An 11,059-nucleotide genomic window follows, 5' to 3' on the forward strand; every position below is an offset into this window, starting at 1 on the left:
CGACGCGGTGATTAAATATAGAAAAAAAACAATGGTGGGAAGCTAGTGATATATAGGAAGGCAGGTCGCTGCCCACATGTACTTCTTCTTTCTTCCTTTCCAAATTGCTCTGGTCCTAACTCCTAATCCTCATTAACCTAGCATTATCGTTGTGCTTTCTTTTACGCCCACTACTAGTTTGCTGTTCATCATAATTATCTTTTAGGATTCTATCACTTGTAAATATAAGAATCACAAAACTAAGATCTATGATTAGGACATCTAGCATCATCCTTGGTACAAATTATATAAAACAAACAAGGCAAGTTGTGTTTTATACCATAAAAGTCATCGCAACGGATATTTACCACTTAAAAGAAACCATTGTTTTCAATTCAGAATTATACTATATTTATCTATCATCTTTGTCCCTGGCAATAATAACTTGGAACTAAACCACAGGTAGCCCTCATCCATTGTAACCTAAGTGATTCGGTCATTCGGATATGATATTGGTATCGTTGCTGACAATTAGGATACCACGGCCCTCTAGTGAGTGGCTTAGGACATACGACTCTTCGTAAGCTAAAGCATATACTTTCTTCAAAACAGAGGCACCCTAGAATATTGTAGAAGGGGAGGTATCCAAGAGCGACATAATTTGGGCTAGGGGAAGGCCGGTGGTGCAGGGGCGATGGTGATGGGTAGAAGGGGAAGAGAATGGAAAGAAGAAAGAGAGAGAGAGGATGGTGAAACAGATGGTGGTGGTTTGTGGTTGAACTGTAGCTTGGTAATTTCCGATGGAGGACCCTGCAATGATCATGCATGCACTGGTCCGCTTCTCTGCATTGTTAATTGGATTCGAGGGCTAATGCAATTTGAGTCTTCCATTTGTTTAAACTGTCTATCTCCTCAATTTGCTTTAGTCGATTATCATCTAATTAGTGAAGCATAGCTCAACCATTTGATTTTTCTAGTATTAATCAAATCAACATATTTCTTTCTTTATAAAGAAAGCAATTTCATTGTCGAGGAAAGTAAAGAATGCTATTTTAATTTTAAAATTCTCTCTCTAATTTTATAACCGCAGAAGGTATTCATTGTTATAAGAAGATATGGCATTTATTTGAAGTTGGTGATAAGGAGATGTTTGATGACCGGAGTTTGATATGCAAGAGAAGGTAAGATGGCAATTTCATACAGCCAACACCTTAACATTGCTATCTCGTGGCCCCAAATGACAAGGATATTTGGTGACCAAGCCAATTGAACCAAGTAAGCATATAGGTGTGGAAATAAAAAGAAAGGTAACCGCCATAACAAACAGCAAGGATGCACAATGACATGCAATTCTCTTTGAGCAGTAGTAATAATTTTGCATTTGCTATGATATAGTGCTATACTGAATATCTAGTTCATGAATGAACTTCTCAAATGAATTACGAACTAAATGGAAAGATAAATGTCTATCATAACAAAGATAAAGCCAATGACATGATGCTCGCAAAAAGTAACTAATCAAAATTGGTGTCCAAAACCGGAGGTAGTATGAGCTTTTGGTTTAGATAAAGTTAGGTGGTAATTACCTAAAGTGAGATTGTAAAGTGAATTTTGTGTGAGAGAGAACACACACAGTCGGAGACTCAGTGTACACATCAGTAACAGTGGCCGTTGGATGGAAATTAGATGACGGATGATGCCCTAGACATTAAAAAAAATATCTCAACACCAAACCTCTCTCTGACTCCGAGTCTCGAGCCCGTCGCCGCCGCCGCCGCTCCAACCCGATCCCGCCGCCCCACCTGCAGCCGCATCTCTCCGCAGGCGTCAGACCCGCTCCCGGTACTCCCGGAAGCAACAAGAACTAGTTTTTCCCTCCTTGATCCTCCCTGAGCAGCGAGTCCCATCCCCATCTCCCACCAAGAAACCCTAAGACTCCCTGCTAAGGGGCGAGGAGGCCATGAGGGGGAAGAAGCCGGTGAAGGAGCTAAAGCTCGCCGTGCCGGCGCAGGAGACCCCCGTCGACAAGTTCCTGTCAGTCTCCTTGTTTTCTTAGCCTAAAAATAGCCTCTTTCTGTTCCCCCTCATTTTTCCCATTTTTAATTACTGCCTTTATGATTTGATTTGCTGGGGATGACATTTGTAAATCACATGTGGTTCTGGATCATGAATCATTTTGTGCTCCCTTTGATTTGATTGCGAGTTCGATGTTTGGTTTTCGGTAGTTATTGCACAACAGCTGAATTGATGTCTTTGATCGCTGTCGCTGGTGCTATTTTAGGACGGCGAGTGGTACATTCAAGGATGGTGAACTGCGGCTTAATCAAAGAGGCTTGCGGCTTATCTCCGAGGAAAATGGAGATGAAAATGTGAGTCCTGAAAACTCATGTAGAATGGACCTCTTATCGTAAGTCGTAACATTGTTGGTTTCCATAGAAGCACGTGTGCATATGTTCTGAATTGCCCGTTTCAATAAAATGCATGGTACTGGTGCAACTCAGATGCTCGTGCTGCTTTATGGAGCACAATGGTGCACACTGCAGAGGAACCTTTTGTGTTTTACAATGCTGATTTTTCATTTCAGGTTTACCTCGATGAACAAATATTGATGTGGCATGCATAGAGTTTATATTTTGTATGTACACTATTACTTGTTCCTGGTTATTAAATGCCAATATCAGAAGATTGTGCGGTCAGTGGGAACATCATTTATTTTCAGTTTCCCTGAATGATTATCATACTTAGCTTGAACTCCTATAAGGATATCTTATTTCTCTAGTTTGTATTTGTGTTAGCATTTGTTTAGTGATTATTCAGTTTCTGAACTTCGATTGCATCTTTCCTCAGCAATCAACAAACCTGAAGGTGGAAGATGTACAGTTATCAATGGATGATCTTGAGATGATCCAAGTCATTGGTAAAGGGAGTGGTGGTGTTGTCCAGCTAGTGCGGCACAAATGGGTGGGGACATTGTATGCCTTGAAGGTAATTTTTAGCACACTAATTTCTTCTTGTGCACGCCTAGTTGACTAGTCTACTATTAGTTTCATCCTCCCATATAGACTGTCAATTTTGAGTGGTGACTCACTGTTGATATGGGACATGTGCTTTGCTCAAATCAGAGCAAAATAGGCACATTTCTTCACAATATAAACTATCCAATCTCCTTCTATTATTAAATATAAAATTGACATTGTTGGCGTGCATTCTTTTACTTGCATTGTTAGTTTCATATTCTCATTTACTATATTTATATGCTTTATGTTTCTTCTTTCTTGGCATGGAAATCAATTTTTTAGGTGGGATATGGAAATCTGTATGATCAAAAAATTTCGAACAGATTTCCTGCATGTTATATTTTGTTATGGCAGTTAGAATTATATGAATGTAATGATTTGTTTGTTTTGTTTAGTGAACTTGGTAACGCCATATTGACATGGCAGCATTAATTTCAGTGTACAAAGATGCACTCTTGTAATTAAGATGGGAAATGCTAAATGAATGGTAAAGCAGTTACATCTAGTACTAGCTTATGTGTACATATGAAATATCTGGAACACTAATTATTTTATGAATACTAATGGTAATGAACCCATATGACATTTCAGATGAACTCCATATGGCATTTATGGGCCACATGTTACATTAACCAGTATTGCAATTACTTCTGCAGGGTATTCAAATGAACATTCAGGAGTCAGTGCGCAAACAAATAGTGCAAGAGCTCAAAATTAATCAAGCAACACAGAGTCCACATATAGTTCTGTGCCATCAATCTTTTTACCACAATGGTGTCATATATCTTGTTCTTGAGTACATGGATCGTGGATCTCTTGCGGACATCATTAAACAAGTGAAGACCATTCTGGAGCCATACCTTGCAGTACTTTGCAAGCAGGTACAAACAAAATCTGCTTAAATTATATACTTCGAATAAGCTGAAAGTTGTGTTATTAAGATTTGTTGGAACTTGAAACCACATTTTCACACAGCTAATATCGAATAGTATTCTGGTTAATTCAGGTCTTGGAGGGTTTATTATATCTTCATCATGAAAGGCATGTGATTCACAGGGACATAAAGCCGTCTAACTTGTTAGTCAACCGTAAAGGTGAAGTAAAGATTACTGATTTTGGGGTCAGTGCAGTGCTAGCAAGTTCAATGGGTCAGCGGGATACATTTGTTGGAACCTACAACTATATGGCGGTATGTTGACTTAGTTGTTTTATGTGATTGCTAGTTTATGTTCATTAGTGACTGGAATGCTTAAAACGTCTAGTGACAGTTCTTTACTTTTCTTCCTTATTCAGCCTGAGAGGATTAGTGGGAGCTCTTACGACTACAAGAGTGACATATGGAGTTTGGGACTAGTGATACTTGAGTGTGCCATTGGTCGGTTCCCTTATATACCTTCAGAAGGAGAAGGTTGGTTAAGCTTCTATGAACTTCTTGAAGCAATTGTTGATCAGCCACCACCTTCTGCACCTGCAGATCAGTTCTCTCCAGAATTCTGCTCATTTATCTCCTCTTGGTATGTCAAACATTCCTTTCTGTAATTTCACATTTAAAAATCCCAGTTAATGTTTTCCTGCTTGCTATTGTACTCAGTTAATTCGAAGCAAAATCTCATTTATCTTAAAGTTGACCTTGAAATGTAACTACTGGAAACACACTGCAACTATCTCACTATTGCATTCTGATCAAAGACGCTGCAAGGTTCACCTTCTGACCAATAGCTCAGTGGGTAAAACTCTTACAATAGATTTGTTCGCTTGCTGTTGATAAATTTTTTTTAAGACTTGGCTTCAATCTGAAGCTGTAGTCAAGGACACATAGGATTCAGTGCTATGGGACGTAATTCGTTACATGTTGGTTTTGTCTTGACATTTTATATGTCATAGTATATATTACATAAGCACACTATCTTAACCTTTAAGAAAAGGTTTGCTTAACTGTGTTCAAAGTACCCCTTCGGCCCTTGAAACATCAAACTGTGCTACTTTAGCTAAACTGTGAAGTTTGACTTATTGCCATTTCATCTGAAATACATGCCTTTTAATGGCACTGACCATATTTTTTATGACAAAAGATAATAATTGATAAGAGAATGAGCTATCCAAATATGGACATCTAGATTAATAAAACATCCTGAGATTGTGATTTGTGGCTGCACCTATCTGAAAAGAACAATAATTTCTTTAATGTGCACTAATCGTGTTCAAATTCTGCTCTATTGCCATCATAAATTTTGTGAAAGAGTTGTGTTAAGGAATTATGATTTGGTGCTTCATTAGTTTTATATTTTGCTATATTACTTTGCAGCATACAGAAGGACCCAGCAGAGAGGATGTCTGCTTCAGAACTCTTGGTCAGCATTGCCTTTCTTCGATTTAACAGTTTTCTGATTGATAATTTGGAATTACTGTTTGCACCATTCATTTGGGTAAGTTGTGCTGAGTTAGCATTCCTGTTGTTGCAGAATCACCCTTTCATCAAGAAGTTTGAGGGCATGGATTTAGACCTGCGGACTCTTGTGGAGAGCCTGGAACCTCCGATGAACATACCCGAGTAGAGTGCCATTGCAATGTATTCAGTGTCACCGTGGTGGCCTTTTGATATCCGCACATATTTCTCCTGGACAGCGTGCATCACGTTGCTAGACGCGAGATGCTGTGTGTATGTTTTTGACCGTGTCAAAAGAAAATCTCATGGATCGTTGTGACACCCAAGTTTTTCTTGTGGCAGAGTATTTCTCTTGATAAGGCTCTCCATCTATATATAGCCCGTGGTGCATCTTACAAGACTGTTTTCACTGTGAATGTTTCTGGTGTCGAATCTAGTGAGGTGCCAAGCAGCGCAACTTCTCTTTTGGTTTTCCATTGCAAGTATGCATAGTTCAAGGCATCAAATGGGAGTAGAAACAGAGCCAGAGAAAGGCATCATATATCTGGGCATGCTAAGCATGGCGTCAGCTTGCATGATTTGCAGCTTTAATTCGCGTTGATCGCCCAATAATTAGCCGGAGAACAGATTCCCTCGTTCTTTTATCCCAAAAAAAAGGGTGCAAGGATATGCTTACGAATTGCAACATGCTGATTAACAAGCATAGCCTGTTTCTATTGCCATCACTCATATCAGTGAATATGCTTAATGATAAGGTAGCAATCGTCACTCAGTGCAAAATAATCGTCTACAAGCTAAGGATCACATCGACGCCTAAAGACAAGCTGGAGCTAGCCATTATGAGCCTACTCATTAGTAGTTAAGCGATTAAGATTGGCGACCGTCTGATCTTTTCGTTTCACGTCTTGTCAAGGTATTGGCACGAAGAAACTTAGTGGGCTTTATTAGGTCTTTTACTTGTATGATCGAAAACCCAAACAGTGCTTATCAGCTTGAAATAAATCCAGTGGTAGCTTACGACTGTGGAGGCGTCATATCTAGAATTGTTTATTATTGTTCCGTGCAGGAATTTCTTGTGCCCTCCAAAGGAAACAGGTGCCATAGATCTCGCATTGTCACCAGCTAGCTGTTTATACTCTCTCGATGACTCCAGTAAAAAGTTAAGTGATGAAGCTCTAGCAAGATTAGTACATCACTGCTACAAGAAATCTGTTAATCCATGGCGATCAAATTTCATCATAAATCACTAAAAACCCGTTTTATGATGGTATCTGTGATGATCTCAAATTTCGTCATGAATTGAGCGTCACAGATTACACCGCGTGATGTTTTTAACGAAATCGTCATAGATTAACTTAATTTATAATGCTTTAAAATCGTTATAAAATAGCATCAGCCCCACGCAGCCCAGCCCAAGCCTATTATCTATGATGAAAATAATTGTCACGAATCCAATTGCCACGCCACACATAGATGATACGGAGGATGACGTGGTTGATGATGTGGATAACGATGTTGACGTGTCTGCTGATATGGCCCATGATGTGTCCGCTGATATGATCGATGACATGGCTGCTGATATTTGCAAATGGGTTGACAAAAAAATACAGATGGTGCACCGGCAATGTCGTTCTCTGAAAGCATCACGAAAAATTCGTCATAAATTAACAGATTTCCTGTAATGCATTCAAGATTCAAGACACGTTTCAAATTTGACGAGCATTAATATCTCTTGGAATATTTTGGCTCAACTTTTAAAAATGATATGGCTAAACTTATTTTCAAAATTTACTCTAGATTTAAAAAGATTATAATCTTATCATATTTTGTGTACACTTTATACTGTAACTAATTGGTCAAAGTAGTGTCTTGTTAACCATATCAATGATCAAAATAAACGACACTTGTTTGCAAATGTAGGTATTAGGCAAGATATAGAGATAAGCTCTATCAGGCGGTTGTCTTGTTAACCATATCACTGAACAAAATGACACTTGTTTGCGAATGTAGGTATTAGGCAAGATATAGAGCTAAGCTCTATCATGCGGGCGGCATTGATCCAGCCGCTGACCTCACCACGCACCATTCGGCACTCACCTGCCTGCTCGATCCATCTCTTGGCCATATCCACCATGCATTATACTATGCTCATGCTCTCTCCCTCTCTCTCTCTAATCTCCTCCCTCTAACCCCTAGTGGACCTGATATAAAGGGGAGGCCAGCTGAGGGGAAGGAATCAAACGAGGAGCTAGCTGCCTATTCTTCAGTTCTTCTTCCTCTCGATCGATCAAGCATTCAGGCTCGATCCCTTGCTTTCTGTCTCCTCGGCAGCCGGAAGCGACGACCATGTCCATGTTCAGCAGGAACAAGAAGCCGGATGGCGAGCAGATCAGCAGAGGCGGCGGCACGATGGCGGCGCCGGTGCCGGCGATGAGGAAGGGCCCCTGGACGGAGGAGGAGGACGCGCAGCTGGTACGGTTCGTCCGCCTGTTCGGCGAACGCCGATGGGATTTCTTAGCAAAGGTGTCAGGTTTGCGCGGTGGCGGGTGCATCGATCCGTCCCCACGCATGCGCCGCTCCGGCGGCTCCGCGCATGCGTGAGGGGCCGATCGACCGAGGTCCACGGGCAGTGGCGTGCGGTGTTAACCGTTTGCTTTCTTCTCCTCCTCTGTGTCTCTCTGCATGCGGCTCCCCTCCGTCACCGTGCTGCAGGTCTGAGGCGCACCGGCAAGAGCTGCCGCCTCCGGTGGGTCAACTACCTCCACCCGGACCTCCGCCGCGGCCGCATCACCGCCGACGAGGAGCGCCTCATCGTCCAGCTTCACGCGCAGTGGGGCAGCAGGTGGTCGCGCATCGCCAGGAGCGTCCCCGGCCGCACCGACAACGAGATCAAGAACTTCTGGAGGACGCGCACCAGGAAGAAGGCGCTCGAGGAGAGGCGGCACAACAGCGGCAGCAGCAGCAACAAGAAGGCGGCGGCGGCGTCGCCTCTGTCCTCTGTGACGACGGCCTCCTGCTGCCCCGGCTCTCCGAACAGCGGCGCGGCGACGTCGTCCTCGTCGGCCCCGCCGTCCGACGATTCATCGCTGCGCGAAGGCAGCGGCGGCGACGACGCCGAGCTCGAGGAGGCGTCAACGGCCACCGCCGCGGCGACCCAGCACGAGGAGCCGCAGGAGTACTGCTGCGCCATGGACCAGCTGTGGAACGAGATCGCGGCAGCCGATGCAGCGGCGAGCTACGCGCTCGACGGCTGGGGAGCTGGCCATTGTTATTATGTCGCTGCCGCTGAGGCACTGGCGATGCCGTCGTCGCCGGTGTGGGAGTACAGCTCGGACTATTCGCTCTGGAGGATCGATGACGAAGAATACTACAGGGAGATGCTCGACGCCTCCTGATCCGGCCATGCACATATCCATCCATCTTCTTGTACACCTTCATGTATATGCTGGTAGAGACGACAGATTGTCTGAATGCTCTGCGACGAGAGTTTTCACATCAGTAATGAGTTGTGTAAGAGAAAAATTAAGAGCGGTGATGAGCAAGGTAGTAGATCATGCCATCATGGTGAGGGAACTGTACGTACTATTAATTGATGGTGCATGCGTTGTCAGAATCACATCTCACATGGTGCTTTTATAGCCTGTAATTTCTCAATCGTGTAGCTTAAATAATGGATGATATGAAATCTGCCGCTGACTTTTCACTTGTGTATTACTCTTCTTGCTTAGATGCGTGTGATCGAATGAGTTGGTGATAGAACAGTCTGAGAACAAGCAGAAAATTAAAAGAAGCTGCAATGTTACCAAAGCGAGTTCAGTGCTTCTATGCCACACCGATAACACTGAAGAAATAGATGCAATGCAAGGAAAAGGATTACTTGGTCCAAATGTTGTTCCACTAAAACTTCACAAAAGTTTTTCCCTTCATTTAAATGCAGAGTTAACGAAAGGACTTTTAAATGCTTCACAAACAACCCAACCATATACAGCTCCACTGCAAGGTTTTTAGCCTTTCGATTCTAACAAGAAATAAAAAACCGTGCAAGTGATTAACTCTTTGGTCTCTCTTGTTTATAAGTGAGTTGTGCATACATCGATTCTTATCAGTGTCTCTGTGCAAAGAAAGAAAATCCTGAATGCAAATAGCACAAAATCTTTGCCAAAAAAGAATGCATACATACTACTACCATATTGTAGTATATTCGAAGACATATACCAGCAGCACGCAATTCAGAGAGGCAGAGTAGTAGGGGCAGCCAGGAGTCCATTGCTGGTGCAGGTCCCTGTCCAACTTTAGTTTTTCCATCAGCTGCGTGTACCGCCACCTTTCCATCTCCTCCAATCGCGTCCGATTCCAACCCCATCGCAAGCTAACACCAAGGATTTTGTTTTTTTTAAAAAAAATTACACATATAGCAACTAGCAACTGAGAATGATCGAGATAAGCCACATCAGCTGTGGGGCCGTATCTTGGACACCGTACCGGGAGAAAATGCTACACGTAACCAACAAAAACAAACCCACTTGATCATCTCTCGTGTTGCAGAATAGCTAGCTGGAATCTCCACGCTTGCATGGTTAGTTATTCATATGTCAGTGACTCACTTAACGAAAAGATTTAACTCTGGGGCCCGACATGCTTCTCTTAATTTGTAGGGCCTCGATCTATCGGCCTTGCAAGCTGGATGAAAGCCAAGGTAACTAAAAAGGCCAAGTGGCTTTTGTGATAAGGAGGTTGGATGAACACAGTAGATTAAACTTGTGGTGGAATGCAGATAAAGCTAGTGATATGCAGGTTGCGCGCACACAGGCCTTGCCTTTTTCTTTCTTTTGGCCCTGATCCTGATTAGCCTAGCATTATCATCGTAAAATTAATCTTCGCATCCACTAGCAGCCAGCGCGCTCTAGTGGCCTGTTCACCACACAACCTGCCTCTTTCCTTACCAGTGCGCGTGAGTGCATGCATGCCAGCCCTCTTGTAGGTAGTAGTTGTGCTAGTAGCTAGCCTGCACAACCCTGATGCGTGATGACCTCACATCCGTTAAAACTTGTTCCCCGTTGTGACCAACCATTCTCGAATTCTCGATCACCTTTTCCGATCCCCTCTCTCTTTTTTTCTCGGAGGAAACCGGTTGGCATTTTTCTTTTCTTTCTCAGATGGGCGAATCATATCGAGAGGAAGGGATCCGGCGAATAACCAATTAACTAATTGACTGAAATCTACCAGTCTGGTCTCATATAAGCATTCACAGGTATCTTGGTGTATTCAAGAACTAGCATCTAGTACATCCGTAGTGCTGTTTTCCAAAAAAATATAATAAAAATCAAAGGCTAGCTTGCTTAGTGTTAATTAATTATTAATCTATCATATGTCTAGGAAAGACATGTAGGTCAGATGAAAGTAAATCGAGAATAACACGGCCCACGCACACGTACGATGTTAAATGTAATTTTTCGTCAAACGCAATCCGCACAAAAGCTGAATTTATAGGTTATTTCTTCCCCTTATGAGAATCCTTTTATCTTCGAATCTGTTCTCGCCACTTTCTGTATATGTTACTAGAAGGTGACATAAAATATAAAAAGGTTAGCGATAGCTAGTTATTGAACATTGCTTAGGTTGTTCCCAGCCGCTCCCCTAAATTGGCCCCCATGCGGTATTTGAGGCTGGATGGCCA

At 42.6% G+C, this 11,059-nt stretch overlaps 2 protein-coding genes across 2 annotated transcripts; both read left to right on the forward strand.

Annotated features, from left to right (window-relative positions):
• Positions 1–1,691: 1,691 nt before the first annotated feature.
• LOC112885006 (mitogen-activated protein kinase kinase 1) lies at positions 1,692–5,780 on the forward strand. Its single transcript, XM_025950671.1, has 8 exons — positions 1,692–2,013; positions 2,261–2,348; positions 2,827–2,964; positions 3,653–3,877; positions 4,003–4,185; positions 4,290–4,510; positions 5,302–5,347; positions 5,459–5,780. The coding sequence occupies exons 1-8, from the start codon at positions 1,940–1,942 to the stop codon at positions 5,549–5,551; spliced, it is 1,068 nt and encodes a 355-aa protein (XP_025806456.1). The 5' UTR covers positions 1,692–1,939; the 3' UTR covers positions 5,552–5,780.
• Positions 5,781–7,434: 1,654 nt separating this feature from the next.
• LOC112885007 (transcription factor MYB59-like) lies at positions 7,435–9,089 on the forward strand. The gene is given in 2 exon segments (XM_025950672.1): positions 7,435–7,953; positions 7,956–9,089. Coding segments are annotated over 2 exon segments (1,047 nt in total). The 5' UTR covers positions 7,435–7,728; the 3' UTR covers positions 8,778–9,089.
• The last annotated feature ends 1,970 nt before the right edge of the window (positions 9,090–11,059 follow it).

Source organism: Panicum hallii, chromosome 3, assembly GCF_002211085.1.
Source record: "Panicum hallii strain FIL2 chromosome 3, PHallii_v3.1, whole genome shotgun sequence".
Taxonomy (NCBI): Eukaryota; Viridiplantae; Streptophyta; class Magnoliopsida; order Poales; family Poaceae; genus Panicum; species Panicum hallii.

Bases quoted from the DNA above. Each gene is read 5' to 3' on its own strand.
- LOC112885006 (XM_025950671.1), top strand. From the start codon at position 1,940: ATGAGGGGGAAGAAGCCGGTGAAGGAGCTAAAGCTCGCCGTGCCGGCG. The intron at 2,014-2,260 runs GTCAGTCTCCTT...GTGCTATTTTAG, and splicing joins ACCCCCGTCGACAAGTTCCT to GACGGCGAGTGGTACATTCA. The intron at 5,348-5,458 runs GTCAGCATTGCC...CTGTTGTTGCAG, and splicing joins TGTCTGCTTCAGAACTCTTG to AATCACCCTTTCATCAAGAA.